This window comes from Xenopus laevis, chromosome 6S (genome assembly GCF_017654675.1).
Source record: "Xenopus laevis strain J_2021 chromosome 6S, Xenopus_laevis_v10.1, whole genome shotgun sequence".
Taxonomy (NCBI): Eukaryota; Metazoa; Chordata; class Amphibia; order Anura; family Pipidae; genus Xenopus; species Xenopus laevis.
Window position 1 is genome coordinate 31088530 of NC_054382.1, and position 19557 is coordinate 31108086.

The 19557-nt window shown below is 41.3% G+C and overlaps 1 protein-coding gene across 1 annotated transcript; it reads right to left on the bottom strand.

Moving 5' to 3' along the window:
* Positions 1–17814: 17814 nt before the first annotated feature.
* On the bottom strand, positions 17815–18429 carry ferd3l.S (Fer3-like bHLH transcription factor S homeolog). The gene has a single exon (XM_018269493.2). It carries the CDS (start codon positions 18426–18428, stop codon positions 18042–18044), a length of 387 nt encoding a protein of 128 aa, XP_018124982.1. The 5' UTR covers position 18429; the 3' UTR covers positions 17815–18041.
* Between the last annotated feature and the right edge of the window lie 1128 nt (positions 18430–19557).

Genomic DNA, 19557 nt, shown 5'->3' on the forward strand with positions numbered 1-19557 from the left:
CATCTAATTTAAACCAGTGAGACTGGAATCATGGCTCATCACTTCACATCCCTGGCTCTGATCAGCAATAGGACCATGAGCACTGGAAGCTGATTTTTTCCTGGCTTCCAGAGTCCATGATTCTGGTGAATAATCACTGCCAATCACTGCTGGAGAGCCTGAAATACATGTGAAGCAGCCGATATTTCAGCCACCAACCTGCCACACAGGTCTGCATTTTGAGGTCACGTATGGGGGAGCAGGCTCATTCGCAGGAGTCTAGGGGACCTGTGCAGAGGCAACTTGGCTTACAAAACACATTTACTCCTCCTTTATTTATTAAACCTTAGGGCAGCATTTCTAGCTGAATTTTCTAGTATTTTTCTGCATTTTTTTCACATTTGGTAACCTTATTTGTGTGAATCCTTCCACCTGCTTTCCAACAGCCTCTGCATGAACCAGCCTGAGCTCTGCCTAAAGCCTCTGCCTCCTCAGCTTCTGCTCATTTCTCATCTGTCCCAGCACAAGTTCTGTATGAAACCTCTATTCCACTACAGCCACAATCAACATTGTCTCTCATGCCTCTCCACAAACATCTGAATTATACTTCAAACATCTACAATACTACTTTACTACTTTCCAGCAATATGTATGTCTTAGCCTGTATATGTCTCCAGTAGTATATCTCCTCAGCATTAAATCCATCAGCTCTGTATCCTCCAATGGTATGTCTCCCCAGGTATAGTTGTAAATCAAACAATATACCTTTCTATACTGTGGGATTAATCTCAATTCAGTGCTGCGTCTTCCCAGCAATACATTTACAGTATCTGGAAGAATGTGTGTCCCTCAGCAGTATGTCTGTGTCTAGAAGTATATTAACCCCTGCAGCATTGTGCCTCCCCCCCAGGAAGGATGTTTCTCTGTTCCTTTTGCAGAAATGTTTTCCCACGGTATGTAAGCCCCTCCTTACAGTATGTCTTTGTTTTAATAACTATATTAGTAAGTTATTTTCCTGTGCAAAGTAAGTATGTCCCCTCCATACCTATATCACAACACTTAACGGATTCACTCGAACACGATTTCAAATTAAAATTACGTTGCTTTATTCATACCTTTAAAATTTGTATGCTAAGGTACAGTGCATGATGGTCACCACTGACGCGTTTCATGCCCTATGGCACTTCCTCAGAGTGTTATCACATTGAAACAGCAGACATTTAGTGGCTTTGCCTTAGTTTATTTGCAGTTAACACCAAGGCCCCTGCTGGCACCTAGTAATTTTACATTAAGTAGTAATGGAAAGGGCCCTTTTTGCACACTACATCTTTTCCAGCTAAATAGTTGCACTTATTATGTTTGCACAATATAAAGGAATGTCAGGATTTAACAATTTCTTGCCTGTTTGGCCTGTTTTTTTTGTGGGTGCCATTTAACAAAATTAACTAAGTTCTCTAACATTTTGCACCCAGACTGTCTGGTACTCACCAGGAATTATTTAACAATGATGTATTCAGTATACTCCATGTGCCCCTAATGTGTCATGTTACCATCAAGTACAAGTTACTGTTTTATTATTACATAGAAAAAAAATATTTAATTTTAAAATAATTATTTGCTTATACAAATTCATAGTATGTTGCCATTTGAGGGGTATTAAACAGTTACATTTATGACCACATTACCAAACACCCATTAGTTCACATCCTAATGCTGTTTTTATGTATACACACAGTATTTAGTGATGTGCAGGCCGACCCGAGGCAGGTTCGGGCCGACCCCTGGGCAAAATGCGCAGGAGGGTGTATGTCGAGCTCTTCTCCTGCACTCCCCGCCCGCGACCTAGTACTGCCGGCTTCCAGTGCCGGAATTTATAGACTTCCACCTGCCCCGCCCCTTTTGTGACATCGCTGTGGGGCGGGGCGGGCATGGGTCTATAAATAAAGGGGAGCAGCGGGCCCGGTCGGATTCGGGTAGGGAGCGGGCAAGAAATTCTCGACCCGCACATCACTAGTACATATTGGTGGAATACACATACTGTAGGCATAGGGGAACAGAGTACAAAAGACGCATACATATTGCTTGACAGACATCCTGCAGGCGGCATTTGCTACTTTAAGGATTTGCCCTACAAATTACATTTGCCCACAGAGGCATATCTTTCAATATTATTATTTTAAAGGTGCGGTCAAATGGTACCATGATTAAGCCAATGGAATTAGATGAAGCAAAGAGGGTTTTTTTCCCCATCCTGGCCCATTTCAAGAGCATTATTTCCTCAGTGATTATCTAGTTTTTCAAGACAGACAACTCCCCCCTGAATTCGAAAGTAACAGAGCCACACTGGTGACTGGGCAGGCAGGAGGTCTGACAAATATTTAAATCTCTCAACCAGTCCTCCACGTGGCCCCTAATTTACATCTCAGTTCAAGACAGTAAAGTATTTGGGTGCCATGCAATCCCTACCAGCTTTTTACCCTAGGAATGGGCCTTTTCCAAAATCTGGGCCTGACTGGGGTGAAAAAGCACATCATCAATGCCACTTTCTGCATTAGCTGTATCATTGTTACAGTCAGCCATGGGAATTTACCTTAGATCTCTGGCACATTACAGTTTGTAGTCCATATGCCCATGCACAATGTGCAATCCAATCTACTGTAGACTACTGTAGGCCTAGGGTAACAAGCTGGTAGGGATTGCAGGGCACCCCTGGGGGGGGGGGTGGATGCAGAAATATTTATGGACCCAACTGTAGGAATGGGAATGCATCATGCTTAGGGTTGCCACCTGGTCGATATTTTATAGGCCTGGCCGGTAAAAATGTTGCTTGATGTCACTGCTATTTATAGGGAAAAAACATTAAAATATAGGAAGGCCAGTATTTTTTTCCAGAAAAGAAGAGAAGGTGGCAACCCTAATCATTCTGTAAATTCAGCCCTGTTTGTTCTTTCAATTCAGAAGCTGACATGGATTTGTCTGACAACTCATTTGGCCATTTAGATTTTATTTTACATGTAAAATGCGATTTCCTCCTAAAAATTAATTCTAATTGTGTTGCAAGAAAAAATCATCAGTATAAGTCCTGGAGATACAACTGCTCCTCTCCAGTTATGGACCTTTGTATGAAAGCTTTGAGTAAACTGTATATCCCCGCACAGGAATCATTTAGAATTAATTTGATGCTTTAACCAGGCTAGGAAAATATAGACATTCCAAAAAATAAAATAAAATGGAATGTCAGCATTTTATTGGTCTTTTAAAACAGAGCTATTAACAGTAGTTGAAAGTCAACCCTACTTGGCGCCCAGGCTTGATGGCCAGCTGTAGCAACTAATGAAACAAAAGGAGTGATTGGTGCAACCTCAAAACATTTCGGCAAATTCTTCAGTGATAAGTAAGTCTTTAAAGGCACTGACGTCTGTTCTTTGATGAGGTAGCGATGAGCTGGTTTTAAAATTGTGCATTTAAAAGTGATGCCGACATTTTTGGATCCTCATTAAGGGAAACAAGAATCTTGCTTATAAGGGTGACTAATAGAAATTCCTTTGTAGTGCTCTCAATATGGATCGATCCACACTTTTTCTGTTGTTTTTTATTTGTAATTCATCAACATTTATTTTAGATTTTCAGCACTGCAGTACTTACCTGTTGTGTGAAAAACATAGAGATTAAAAGCAGGTGCAGGTATGAGACCTGTTATGCAGAATGCTCAGGACTTGGGGTTTTGTAGATAATGGAATTTCCATAATTTGGATCTCTATAACTTAAGTCTACTAAAAAAACTTGTAAACATTAAATAAACCTAATAGGATTGTTTCACCTCCAGTGGGGAATAATTTTATCATAGTTGGGATAAAGTACAAGGTACTGTTTAATTATTACAGAGAAATCATTTTCAAAAATTTTAATTATTTGATTATTTATATTTACAGTATATAAATTTTGTACACTGTTTTGGATTTCTGTACCAACCGAAAGCAACCACAGCCCTTTAGCAATAAAGATCTGTGTCTCTGAAGATGCCCCAGTAGCTCCCCATCTTCTTTTCTGCTGATTCACTGCACATGCTCTGTGCTGCTGTCACTTACTGAGCTTAGGGACCGACTCACAATATACTATACACATAGAATAGAAATGTCACAATATAAGGCTGATTAGTAATTAATACAGATAATTACTACATGGCAGCACATAAACCAGTGCAATTAGCATCAGAATTAAATAATCTGCCCTGCAGCATCAGTTTATATTACAGTTCAATCTCATTTTCTGCTGGATAATTAGTGACGACCCCTAACCTTAGCTTCTCAACAGCTTCTCAGAGCCCACTGAGCATGTGGGTGTCACACTTTCCAAGTTGGTGACCCCCTGTGACAAGTGTGAAGTCCTGGATCATTGCTGTTATTGACAAGCTGAAACTTTAGGCTGGTGCAATAAGTTCAGTATATAAAATATGTAATTTTTAGCTATATTCATTTTTATGCTTTAGTTCTCCTTTAACAACTTACCAGTCAGGCTTTACTTTAAATGGTCACTGAAAATGCAGTTGTGGATAACTGTGCCAGAATAAAACAATCATTCTGCATTTCTTGCAAAATGATTGTTGACTTACAGCAGCTTCTACTTCTTGCCATTCTTTAAAATAAAAAATATAGATAAACAATTGTTTTATATATCAATGAATGTTCATGTTAGGTTTTGCCTCTGGTCTTTTAACTCATATCAACCAATTAACAGGAAGCATTTACTAGGCACCTGTTCAAAAGCAAATCTCTTATTGGTTGCTATGGGCTACAGCAACTCAGGTAATGCAGTTATTCTATTATTGCAAATCTTGACAAAAAACATTATTATTCAGTAATGCAATTCACCACAAAAGCATAGATTTCTAGAATATAAGGTTAAATGTTCTTATTAAATAAGTTCACCAACGAATTGAGATGACATGTAAATCCCCAAGTCCTGCTGAGACGCTTATTCCAGCCTCCGTGAATCTATTGAAATCTATATTCTAGACTTGAATATACACTATTTTACATTTGTAGATTAAGCTTGAAACCGGAAACTGCTCCAAGGAATGACAGCTTCATTGTGATGCATTAATGATCTCTCTCTGCTCATCATTTGTAGGGTATTAAGTAAACTCAGAGATAACAATTTTAATAAAGAAAAAAAAGGAAGTTTCCATTATCCATTCATTCCAAATTTTCAATGGTTTTAAAGTTCTTCATAAATTGCAATTAAAAGCACCAGTTGTCTGTGGATTGCTATTTTCTACATTGCTGGTTTTGACTATTGATGTAGCAGACAATGTAGCAGAAGCCATACTTGTCAAGAGGCCCGCATGGCATTGTGGGAGCTTAAATCTTAGATGTAGGAGAGGCGAATTTTGCTTTTAAGACATAGGGGTCCGTTTACTAAAGTGCACACAAGTTATAGACAAATTTGTTGCCAATAGGGATGTAGCGAACGTCGGAAAAAAAGTTCGCGAACATATTCGCGAACTTGCGTCAAAAATGCGAACGGTTCGCGAACGTCGCAAACCCCATAGACTTCAATGGGAAGGCGAATTTTAAAAGCTAGAAAAGACATTTCTGGCCAGAAAAATGATTTTAAAGTTGTTTAAAGGGTGCAACGACCTGGACAGTGCCATGCCAGAGGGGGATCAAGGGCAAAAATGTTTCTAAAAAATCCATTGTTGACACAGCGCTGCGTTTTGTGCTGTAAAGGGCAGAAATCACACTACATTTCTAAACCTGTGTAATAAAATGCTTTAAAACGTCCGGCGTCTACATGCCAATCAAGTCGTGTAAAGGTTACAGCCTGTTCACACGCAAAGACGAAACGCGGTGCTTACTGCAACGCAAAAAGACGCAAAGAGCTTTAATGAATGATACCGTCAAGTGAGCAAATAATAGTTTTTAATTACTAGTTGCTTCTCACCTCCAGGATGTTCGTCCTGTTGGTGGCAATATATCTGTAGTGGTGTGTTTAGCAGTCACCGTGCTTGTGCGCACGTGCACGGTCAGGCAGAGGTAATTCAATGTACAGTGAAGTGAACCAAAAAACACTGATTCTGCAGTGTGGGCCCAGTTTTGGTCTACTTTATTGATCACCTGCGGTGACCATAAAAGATGCGATTTTGCCACTGTTGCAGAACCCTGAAAAATTAGGCATGTGTACTTTCCTGAAAAATTATGTTTTTTTTGTCGCAGCCACTGAACCAGAAGTCCAGAAACAATATGCCATATAAATGCTGAAAATATTAATTTTTTTTTGTGGCAGCCACTGCAGCACAGAGGCCAGAAAAAATATGCCATGTAAATGCAAACAATATTAATTTTTTTTTGTGGCAGCCACTGCAGCACAGAGGCCAGAAAAAATATGCCATATAAATGCAAACAATATTAATTTTTTTTTGTCGCAGCCACTGCAGCACAGAGGCCAGAAAAAATATGCCATATAAATGCAAACAATATTAATTTTTTTTTGTCGCAGCCACTGCAGCACAGAGGCCAGGAAAAATATGCCATATAAATGCTAACAATATAAAAATTTTTTGTCGCAGACACTGAAGCACAGAGGCCAGAAAAAATATGCCATATAAATGCTGAAAATATTCAATTTTTTTGGTCGCAGCCACTGAAGCACAGAGGCCAGAAAAAATATGCCATATAAATGCTGAAAATATTCTGTTTTTTTTGGTCGCAGCCACTGAAGCACAGAGGCCAGAAAAAATATGCCATATAAATGCTGAAAATATTCATTTTTTTGTCACAGCCACTGAAGCACAGAGGCCAGAAAAAATATGCCATATAAATGCTGAAAATATTCTGTTTTTTTTGGTCGCAGCCACTGAAGCACAGAGGCCAGAAAAAATATGCCATATAAATGCTGAAAATATTCATTTATTTTTGTCGCAGCCACTGAAGCACAGAGGCCGAAACAATATGCCATATGAATGCTGAAAATATTCATTTTTTTGTCACAGCCACTGAAGCACAGAGGCCAGAAAAAATATGCCATATAAATGCTGAAAATATTCTGTTTTTTTTGGTCGCAGCCACTGAAACACAGAGGCCAGAAAAAATATGCCATATAAATGCTGAAAATATTCATTTATTTTTGTCGCAGCCACTGAAGCACAGAGGCCGAAACAATATGCCATATAAATGCTGAAAATATTCATTTTTTTGTCACAGCCACTGAAGCACAGAGGCCAGAAAAAATATGCCATATAAATGCTGAAAATATTCTGTTTTTTTTGGTCGCAGCCACTGAAGCACAGAGGCCAGAAAAAATATGCCATATAAATGCTGAAAATATTCTGTTTTTTTTGGTCGCAGCCACTGAAGCACAGAGGCCAGAAAAAATATGCCATATAAATGCTGAAAATATTCATTTATTTTTGTCGCAGCCACTGAAGCACAGAGGCCGAAACAATATGCCATATAAATGCTGAAAATATTCATTTTTTTGTCACAGCCACTGAAGCACAGAGGCCAGAAAAAATATGCCATATAAATGCTGAAAATATTCTGTTTTTTTTGGTCGCAGCCACTGAAGCACAGAGGCCAGAAAAAATATGCCATATAAATGCTGAAAATATTCATTTATTTTTGTCGCAGCCACTGAAGCACAGAGGCCGAAACAATATGCCATATGAATGCTGAAAATATTCATTTTTTTGTCACAGCCACTGAAGCACAGAGGCCAGAAAAAATATGCCATATAAATGCTGAAAATATTCTGTTTTTTTTGGTCGCAGCCACTGAAGCACAGAGGCCAGAAAAAATATGCCATATAAATGCTGAAAATATTCATTTATTTTTGTCGCAGCCACTGAAGCACAGAGGCCGAAACAATATGCCATATAAATGCTGAAAATATTCATTTTTTTGTCACAGCCACTGAAGCACAGAGGCCAGAAAAAATATGCCATATAAATGCTGAAAATATTCTGTTTTTTTTTGGTCGCAGCCACTGAAGCACAGAGGCCAGAAAAACTCAGGATTTAACTGGATTCAAATTAAACCAGTAGGGTTTGCACCCTAGTTTGTAACGGTGGTGGAGGGAGGAGGACGCTAAAGGACAGCTGTATGTGGAGTCATGAGGCGTGCAGAGAAGGACAGCTGCATGGGGAGTCAGAATCAGAAACTCAGAACAAGTCTTCCGGCGTGCAGTAACCCTCCGAGATCCACCCCTCATTCATTTTAATAAAGGTCAGGTAATCCACACTTTTGTGACCTAGGCGAGTTCTCTTCTCAGTTACAATCCCTCCTGCTGCACTGAAGGTCCTTTCTGAGAGGACACTTGAGGCGGGGCAAGACAAGAGGTTCATGGCAAATTGTGACAGCTCTGGCCACAGATCAAGCCTGCGCACCCAGTAGTCCAGGGGTTCATCGCTCCTCAGAGTGTCGATATCTGCAGTTAATGCCAGGTAGTCCGCTACCTGCCGGTCGAGGCGTTCTTTGAGGGTGGATCCAGAAGGGTTCTGCCGCTGCCTTGGACAAAAAAACATTTGCATGTCTGACGTTACAGAGTGGCCAAAGTGCTTTGTCCTTGCAGGTGCACTCGTGGCAGGATTACTGGCACCTCTGCCCCTGGAATGTTGATGAGTTCCTGAAGTGACATCACCCTTAAAAGCATTGTACAACATGTTTTGCAGGCTGGTTTGTAAATGCAGCATCCTTTCAGACTTGTGGTATGTTGGTAACATTTCTGCCACTTTATGCTTGTACCGAGGGTCTAGTAGAGTCGCGACCCAGTACAGGTCCTTCTCCTTAAGCCTCTTGATACGGGGGTCCTTCAACAGGCATGACAGCATGAAAGACCCCATTCTCACAAGGTTGGATGCAGAGGTATCCATCTCTGCTTCCTCGTTATCAAGGACTGCATCATCCACGGTCTCCTCCCCCCAGCCACGTACAAGACCAGGGGTCCCCAAAAGGTCACCACTAGCCCCCTGGGAAGCCTGCTCCTGTTGGTCCTCCTCCTCCACAAAGCCACCTTCCTCCTCTGACTCTACTTCTGACACCTCTCCCTGCATTGCAGCAGGTGCCTGGGTTCGTTCTGGTGATTCCGACCAGAAATCGTGCGCTTCCTGCTCCTCGTCATGCTGGTCTACAGCCTCATCTGTCACTCGTCGCACGGCACGCTCCAGGAAGAAAGCAAAGGGTATTAGGTCGCTGATGGTGCCTTCGGTGCGACTGACCATATTTGTAACCTCTTCAAAAGGGCGCATGAGCCTGCAGGCATCGCGCATAAGCACCCAGTAAGGGGGGAAAAAAATCCCCAGCTCTGCAGATCCAGTCCTACCACCCAGTTCAAACAGGTATTCGTTGACGGCTCTTTGTTGTTGCAGCAGACGTTCCAACATGAGGAGCGTTGAATTCCAGCGAGTCTGGCTGTCGCAAATCAAACGCCTGACTGGCATGTTGTACCGCTGCTGAATGTCAGCAAGGCGTGCCATGGCTGTATAGGAACGTCTGAAATGGGCCGACACCTTCCTGGACTGCCTGAGAACGTCCTGGAATCCTGGGTACTTTGAGACAAAACGTTGTACTATTAAATTCAGAACATGTGCCATGCAGGGCACATGTGTTAAATTGCCCAGTCTCAGTGCTGCCAACAGATTGCTTCCATTGTCACACACCACTTTTTCGATCTTCAGTTGGTGTGGGGTCAGCCACCGATCGGCCTGTGACTGCAGAGATGACAGGAGTACAGATCCGGTATGGTTTTTGCTTTCCAGGCACGTCATCCCCAAGACAGCATGACAACGGCGTACCTGGCACGTCGAATAGCCTAGGGGGAGCTGGGGGTGCACAGGTGTGGAGGAGGAGGAGGACCCAGCAGCAGAGGACGAAGAAGAGGAAGAAGACGAGGTAGAGAGCGAAGGAGGAGTAGAGGTGGTGGCAGAACCGCGTGCAATCCGTGGCGGTGACACCAACTCCACTGTCGTTGTTGAGCCACACATTTCCTGCTTCCCAGCCATGACCAAGTTCACCCAGTGGGCAGTGTAGGTGACATACCTGCCCTGACCATGCTTGGAGGACCATGCGTCAGTAGTCATATGGACCTTTGGCCCAACACTAAGTGACAGAGATGCGGTGACTTGGCTCTGCACATGGTGGTACAGGTGTGGTATTCCCTTTTTTGAAAAAAAATTGCGGCTGGGTACCTTCCACTGCGGTGTCCCAATTGCTACAAATTTGCGGAAGGCCTCAGAGTCCACCAGCTGGTATGGTAAAAGCTGGCGGGCTAAGAGTGCAGACAAGCCAGCTGTCAGACGCCGGGCAAGGGGGTGACTCGCAGACATTGGCTTCTTACGCTCAAACATGGCCCTCACAGAAACTTGGCTGGGGGCAGATGACTGGGAACTGGTGATCAAGGTGGAAGGCGGAGTGGAGGGTGGTTCAGACGGGTCAAGGACAGCAGAGGTAGAGCAGTAAGATGCTGGACCAGAAGGAGGGTGGCTTTTAGTTTGCCTGTTGCCTTTGAGGTGTTGCTCCCAAAGTGCTTTGTGCTTGCCGTTCATGTGCCTTCGCATAGAAGTTGTACCTATGTGGCTGTTGGGCTTCCCAAGACTCAGTTTCTGACTGCACTCATTGCAAATTACAACGCTTTTGTCAGAGGCACACACATTAAAAAAATCCCACACTGCTGACCTTTTTGAAGCTGGCAATCTGGCGGTAACAGTAGAAGTTGGCGGCGTTGGCGGCAATGGCGGGTGCGTTGGCCGGCTGACCACAGGTGCCGATACATGTTGTTGCCCTACTGTTCCCTGCGAGCTGTCCTCCCTGCTTCTTCTAAGTCTTATTCTCCTCCTGCCTCTCTGACTCTCCGTCTCTCCATCTGAACTATCCTCCTCTTGCTCTCTTCTACTGGGCACCCACAAAACATCAATCTCCTCATCATCATTCTCCTCAGATGCATCAATTTCTTCTAACAGCTCACAGAAGGAAGCAGCAGCGGGGACCTCCTCGTCATCACTCATTATGTCCATCTCTGTTGTGTAGGGATGTAGCGAACCGCCGAGTATGTGTTCGCGAACGCCGTTCGCGAACATTGGCAAAAAATGCGAACAGTTCGCGAACTGTTCGCGAACTTCGAACATCCGAAAATCGTTCGATTCGAACGATCGAAGGATTTTAATCGTTCGATCGAACGATTTTCGTTCGAATCGAACGAAAATCGTTAGATTTTAGCGATCGAATGGTCGAATGGTCGAACGATTTTGACGCGAACGCCTATTGGCGAACGTCGCGCGACGTTCGCGAACTTGCGGCGGACGCGAACAGTCGAAGTTCGCGCGAACTAGTTCGCCGGCGAACAGTTCGCTACATCCCTACTGTTGTGTTCTCTGCCAGAATTAAATCTGGTGTAACGTCCTCATCTCCTTCATCTTCTTCTGCCAATAATGGTTGCGCATCACTCAGTTCAAGAAACTCATGTGAAAATAACTCCTCTGACTCCAGTGAAGAAGGGGCGCCGGTGGTGGAGGAAGTGTTACGTGGGGTGGCCATAGCAGTGGAGGATGAGGATGTTGTGGTAAAGTTAGAAACGGTAGAGGATGGGGTGTGCTGTGTAAGCCAGTCAACTACCTCTTCAGCATTTTGGGAGTTCAGGGTCATTGCCTTTTTAAAACTGGGCAATTTCCTAGGGCCACAGGATAGCATAGCAGCATGGCCCCTAGTGCCTCTGCGTGGCGGCCTGCCTTTGCCTGGCATTATTTTTAAAACAAAAACAACAACAACTCAGGTGGTGTTTCTGGAGACGGTATTATTATTGATATTTAGACAGAATGTGAACAAGCTCACACAGCTAAGTGGCAGTGGTTTGAAAATGAAGAACACACTGGGCAAATAATGCCTACAAGGTCAACGTATACACTACAGCAGTGGTGGATACGGAATATATTATTGCTGCTTGAAAAACGTCACTCAGGTGGTGTTTCTGGAGACGGTATTATTATTGATATTTAGACAGAATGTGAAAAAGCTCACACAGCTAAGTGGCAGTGGTTTGAAAATGAAGAACACACTGGGCAAATAATGCCTGCAAGGTCAACGTATACACTACAGCAGTGGTGGATACGGAATATATTATTGCTGCTTGAAAAACGTCACTCAGGTGGTGTTTCTGGAGACGGTATTATTATTGATATTTAGACAGAATGTGAACAAGCTCACACAGCTAGATGGCAGTGGTTTGAAAATGAAGAACACACTGGGCAAATAATGCCTACAAGGTCAACGTATACACTACAGCAGTGGTGGATACGGAATATATTATTGCTGCTTGAAAAACGTCACTCAGGTGGTGTTTCTGGAGACGGTATTATTATTGATATTTAGACAGAATGTGAAAAAGCTCACACAGCTAAGTGGCAGTGGTTTGAAAATGAAGAACACACTGGGCAAATAATGCCTGCAAGGTCAACGTATACACTACAGCAGTGGTGGATACGGAATATATTATTGCTGCTTGAAAAACGTCACTCAGGTGGTGTTTCTGGAGACGGTATTATTATTGATATTTAGACAGAATGTGAAAAAGCTCACACAGCTAAGTGGCAGTGGTTTGAAAATGAAGAACACACTGGGCAAATAATGCCTGCAAGGTCAACGTATACACTACAGCAGTGGTGGATACGGAATATATTATTGCTGCTTGAAAAACGTCACTCAGGTGGTGTTTCTGGAGACGGTATTATTATTGATATTTAGACAGAATGTGAAAAAGCTCACACAGCTAAGTGGCAGTGGTTTGAAAATGAAGAACACACTGGGCAAATAATGCCTGCAAGGTCAACGTATACACTACAGCAGTGGTGGATACGGAATATATTATTGCTGCTTGAAAAACGTCACTCAGGTGGTGTTTCTGGAGACGGTATTATTATTGATATTTAGACAGAATGTGAAAAAGCTCACACAGCTAAGTGGCAGTGGTTTGAAAATGAAGAACACACTGGGCAAATAATGCCTGCAAGGTCAACGTATACACTACAGCAGTGGTGGATACGGAATATATTATTGCTGCTTGAAAAACGTCACTCAGGTGGTGTTTCTGGAGACGGTATTATTATTGATATTTAGACAGAATGTGAACAAGCTCACACAGCTAAGTGGCAGTGGTTTGAAAATGAAGAACACACTGGGCAAATAATGCCTGCAAGGTCAACGTATACACTACAGCAGTGGTGGATACGGAATATATTATTGCTGCTTGAAAAACGTCACTCAGGTGGTGTTTCTGGAGACGGTATTATTATTGATATTTAGACAGAATGTGAAAAAGCTCACACAGCTAAGTGGCAGTGGTTTGAAAATGAAGAACACACTGGGCAAATAATGCCTGCAAGGTCAACGTATACACTACAGCAGTGGTGGATACGGAATATATTATTGCTGCTTGAAAAACGTCACTCAGGTGGTGTTTCTGGAGACGGTATTATTATTGATATTTAGACAGAATATGAAAAAGCTCACACAGCTAAGTGGCAGTGGTTTGAAAATGAAGAACACACTGGGCAAATAATGCCTGCAAGGTCAACGTATACACTACAGCAGTGGTGGATACGGAATATATTATTGCTGCTTGAAAAACGTCACTCAGGTGGTGTTTCTGGAGACGGTATTATTATTGATATTTAGACAGAATGTGAACAAGCTCACACAGCTAAGTGGCAGTGGTTTGAAAATGAAGAACACACTGGGCAAATAATGCCTGCAAGGTCAACGTATACACTACAGCAGTGGTGGATACGGAATATATTATTGCTGCTTGAAAAACGTCACTCAGGTGGTGTTTCTGGAGACGGTATTATTATTGATATTTAGACAGAATGTGAACAAGCTCACACAGCTAGATGGCCACTGGGCAAATAATGCCTGCAAGTGCACTACTATTGGTGCACTACTATGAAGAACAGCAAACAGCACTGGACACCTTAAAGAACAGTAAGATAAGTAAAATAAAAAAAAAATTATATGTATATTAAAAAAATTTTCTCGGGTTGGTGCTGCTGAACTACTAGGAGCAGCACAGTAGCACACCAGTCCCACTCCCCAACACTGCTAGACTAATAGCACTTGGCTGTTAAAGTAGCAAAGTAAAACAACAAAAAAGAAAATAAAAGCAGTCCTTACAAGGACTATTGGGTTATTACAGCAGTCAGCAGATGAGATCAGAAGAGATCAGTGCCCACAGCAGGCAGCTACATACAGAGCACTGCAGTAGAAGGTAGATTACTAGCCAGCAAAGCTACCCTAAAATGTCCCTCAAATCCCTGCAGATTTCTGTCCCTCCAATACAGAGCAGTATCAAGTAGATTACTAGCCAGCAAACTTACTATCAACTGTCCCTCAAAGAAATCAGTGAAATCAGTAACAGCTCTCTCCCTACACTAGCTCTTGCAAGCACACACAGGCAGAATGAAAAAACGCTGCAGGGCTTCAGTTTATATATGGAAGGGGAGTGGTCCAGGGGGTGTGGGGGTGGTCCAGGAGGGAGAGCTTCCTGATTGGCTGCCATGTATCTGCTGGTCTGGGGTGAGAGGTCAAAAAAAAGCGCCAGGTAAGGCAAACCCAAAATGGCGAACGTCGCGCGACGTTCGCGAACATTCGGCGAGCGCGAACAGCCGATGTTCGCGCGAACAAGTTCGCCGGCGAACAGTCCGCGACATCCCTAGTTGCCAAATATGTTTTTGCCAGTTTGTACAAAAGACAAAATTAACTATCCCCTAAAACCTTGTTTTACCCATCATTCTGTTCCTGTTGCCATTCCTGACAGGAGAAGAGACAAGTGACAGGATAGATGCTTTGGATTATTCTTTTGTCTGCTGCTACATTTAGGGTTGCGGCAGACAAGCTGATCTGGGGAGATTTAGTCGCCTGGCGACTAATCGCCTCTTCTGCGTGGCGACAATCTCCCTGAACTGCCTTCTGTCTGCTTGAATGAAGAATCGCCTGCGCTAATACACTCACGCCGCTTCGATTTCCGAAGTCGCCCGAAGTTTCCTTAATTTGCAGCGCATACGCTTATTCATCAAAATGCAAAGTTATGTCTCAGCAGACAAACGCTGGAGAAGTGTCACCAGCGAAAATTCGCCAGCGAAAGAATTTCATAGCAGACTTTTGCTAGCGTTACTTTCTGCCTTGCGAATCTTTATTAACACACACACACTTAGGTCAATTTAAATAGGACGGGTACACATAGGTCTTTATTAGAGATGTTGGTGAAATTGCTTGAAGTGGCCACTTATTTTTAAAAAAGATCCTCTATTGTCCCACCCTAAAACAAATGTGGCATGACCTTCAAAGGGTTATAAAAAATTTAAAAATATATATATAACAATTACAACTTTGAGGGGTATATTTATCAAGGATCGAATTTCGAATGTAAAAAAACTTCGAAATTCGAAAGTACGATCTAAGTAAAATCTGACGATCGAACGATTTAACCCTTCGAATCGAACGTTTCAAAGGATTTTTAAAAAAACTTCGACTTCTCAAAACTTGCCCAAAAGCCTCAGTTCTAGGAGGTCCCCCATAGGCTAAACAGCAATTCGGCAGGTTTAAAGGGGAACAGTCACCCAAAAAAATTATTCAAAATCCTATTTTATCACATTAGTTTAGAAAAATTAACTTTAATTACACTATATAAATTATATGAATCTTGCGTCCTTCAGTCTGGGATTTCAAAGTTATAGCAAGCAGGCAGCAGCCATTTTGTGCACACTGTTATTAAGGCAAGTCTTACATCAGCTCAGAATCTTGTTTGTGCTCCAGAATGGGGGACCTGATGTCCATCCCCATGCCCTGGCTACACAATTAAATGGTAAAGAGAACGGGGGAATGTGGGGAGAGCAGTGACATCTAAGAAGTGCTGAATGGAAAGTAAAAGTAATTGTCAATATTTGATTGACAGCTGAGATTTTTTTAAATGAGCTTACAGCAGCTATGAATGCTTTGATAAAAAATAGAAATTGGATTTCATGTTTAATTTGAAAAGGACTTTTATTATACAGATTTTTGTGTCTGGGTGACAGGTCCACTTTAAGGTGGCGAAGTGTCGCAGTCAAAGTTTTTTAAAGAGACTTCGATTTTCGAGTGGTCGAATTTTCAATTCGAATCGAAGTTGAAGTTGAATTTGGCCTATTCGACGGTCGAAGGACCCAATAATTACTTCGAAATTGGAATATTTTAATTCGAAAATTCACTTTGACCTTTGATAAATCTGCCCCTTCGTTTTAGCTAGTGACATCGACTTCGTCCTTTAGTAAATTTGCCCCACAGTCTTTTTTTAATTGCAGTTATGTTACAAAAAAAACTTTATAACTGTTAAAACGTTTTACTTGCTGTATATTGGAAAGCTGCTTGCGGTTAAATTTTCTTTCATTTCAGAATTTTCCCTTGTGTTCGTTTCTACATTAATGTAAATTCTGTAAGCAGCAACAATATGTGAGGTATCCTATATATGACTTCTTTCTCTTTATGTTGAAAATAGATTCTCTGCAACGGTCTGTGTTCTGAAATGTATACAATAATTATTCTTGTTTTTAATATATTTTAAAGGTTATAAAAACCCTGCTTTATTTGTTTTTCCTTTCTATTGACTCGGCAGGCAGTCCTATTCCCAGCACATTGTTACAGTGACCTCCGAGGCGTTATCAGATAATGCCAAAATAATTAAAGTTTTTCTTGCCTTTGCCTCAGCCTGTGAAGTTAAATCCCTCCCACCTGCAGGTGTAAGTGCAGCATCAACAGCTATCAAAAGCCAATTAGTTCCCTGAGAGTGGCCGGCACAAAAGAAGGGGCTCCGGGGGTTTCTCAGGGCTCTCGACAACTATGAGCCAACACTGAAATTAAAAAATGGCCACTTGTTTAAACATTCTGGCTCGTCTTTTTAATATCACTCATGTCAAAACCAATAATGGGGAAAACTTTGCACAAATTTTTTTTTTTTTGCAGTCATTTGGTAAGCTATTTTCCTGTTTTTCTTTTTAGCCCCCAAAATCTGACTGTTTACATTATTATTAAAATATGTAGACATAGCTCAAAAGATATAAATTATGGTAAAAAGAATACAAACCCATGCCTTAGGGAAAAAAAACAAGTATAATTTTAAAATGATTTCATTATATTTATTTCATTTCTTTTTCAAATGATTCGTAACTTTTTAATCCAGGCACTAATTATGATTTTTTTTAATAATCTTACATTGTCTGATTTGTGCCAATTAGAGCTTACAAGGCAATTCTGTCAAAAAATGTCATTGGAATGAGTAATGGATGGCAAGGGTGATTATTATTAAAATATCATTTAATCTTTATACAAGATATACTTTCAGCATTCCATCCCACAAAGTATCTCTCTCTCTCTCTCTCTTTTTTTTTTTTTTTTTTTTTTACAGTTTATCCACTAAAGCAGATAGATGATACATAATTTTAATATATAAAAATACAATATCAAACAAAAAATACAAATATTAACATTTTTTATGAAGAATAGTGGAATTTAAAACCATTTACAGTATATTTATTTCACACTACAGGTATAGGATCCCTTATCCGGAAACCCGATATCCAGAAAGCTCCGAATTACGGAATGGCTGTCTCCCATAGACTCCATTTTATCCAAATAATCCAAATTTTTAAAAATGATTTCCTTTTTCTCTGTAATAAGAAAACATTAACTTGTACATGATTCCAACAAAGATATAATTAATCCTTATTGGAAGCAAAACCAGCCTATTGGGTTTATTTAATGTTTAAATGAATTTCTAGTAGATTTAAGGCATGAAGACCCAAATTACGGAAAGATCCGTTATCCGGAAAACCCCAGGTCCCGAGCATTCTGGATAACAGGTCCCATAACTGTATTAGTACATAGATCTGTGTACTCTATTCAGCTCTCTTCCCCTTCATGTATTAATTTAACACTATCCCATACAAGCATCTTAATTTAAAGCTAGAATGGCGAAACATAACAGTAAAGGACACACCTGGCTTTGACTGTAGAAACATTAACACTGGCTCCATCTTCGCACACATCCTATTTTTTATTTTCAGAGCTTTCCAGCAATTCAGTCATGAAGGATATATACACAATGGCAAGGCGTAATATTTCAATTCGGGAAAGTCTTTTTTCATAGGCAAAAGTCGGTACTTTTTTTCGTAGCACATCAAATGCTTCGTTGAGGTTAAACATCCGCTTTCGTTCTCTGATGTTGGCAGCTTGGCGCTGGACATATGTGATCACTCGTTTTCTTTTGGGGTGACCCATTGGAGAATAAATGTTGAATTCCTCTTCATATTCTGTTTCTTCCTCTTCAAATCTGGTTATGGCAGAGACATCTTCATGGAATGAGACTGTTCTCTCCCCAAATGAAGGAAAATCATAGAATCTGTCGTCTAGCGTCAGACCTTGAGCTGGACTCATCATGGCACGTCTGTAAAAAGAAATCCATCAGATTTGCATCAATCAAAAAGCAAACAGCAAACTCTAAGAAACCTTCTTGCAATTCCATCTGTTGCTGCTTCACAATTTTCACTGTAAATTTTAGAGCAATGGAACGTACTTTCCAAACCTTCGAAAGCTGTTGAAATAGCCCCTACAACCTAACTAATGGGAACACTTTTTTATATCCAAGGAGGTAAAAGGATTAAAAAGAAATAAAGAAAGCAAAAAAATTGTTTCATCCCAATGTTGATAGAAACAGACACACACAAAACCCTAGGACACATGGATATCGCAGAGGAAAATCAGTGGAGTTCTTAAATCCTGTTAAAGCGAAGAAGGAGATATTCTTTTAGTATAGCTAACAGTTCTCACCCGCTGGGAAAGTGGAAAATAAGCAATTCTTCAAAATAGATGGTCACAGAACTGTTTCATGCAGGGACTTGCCGTGGTGCCTTGTCTGCAAGACTGACTGGACTTTGGAGAAAGACTTTTCCACTTGACATAAGTCTATGCTTGCTCTATGATCTTCTGGAGAGGGGACTAGTGTGAAAAGGGTCAAATAGAAATGTTTACCCTGTTTCCTGGTGCAGAGACAGCTGAATGACAGGACCTCCATTTGCTTAAGCAAGCAGTGTAGCCTACCCAATATTGCATTCCCAATTGTAACTGTTGGAACCAGCTTTATCCTGCAAATAAGGTCAAATATGGACCCAACTGTGCAGTAAAACATTTGTTTCAGTTTCGGAGATGAGTTTGTTACCACTGTTCTTACAATGGAAGTGTGTAAATGCCTTTAGACACAATACATCTAAGTACATGCTTCATCTTCAGGGGCCTGTATTAGAAACTCGCAGCTGAAAACACTTCTGAGCTAGAAGCCGGGAGTAGTAGTTCCATAGCTGCATGGATGCAGACTGCACACAAATGCATATCCATATCGGAAAATGCAACAGTGTAGATTAGAAGCTGAAGTCTAGGATTAGAAGTAAATGAAAAAACCTAGCAAAGTAATTACAGGACTGAAAATGTTTTTTCGCCCATTTATGAAGATACCAAGAAAAATTAGAATGTTGAGTGCTTGACCTTAGAGTGGTAAACAATTACAAAG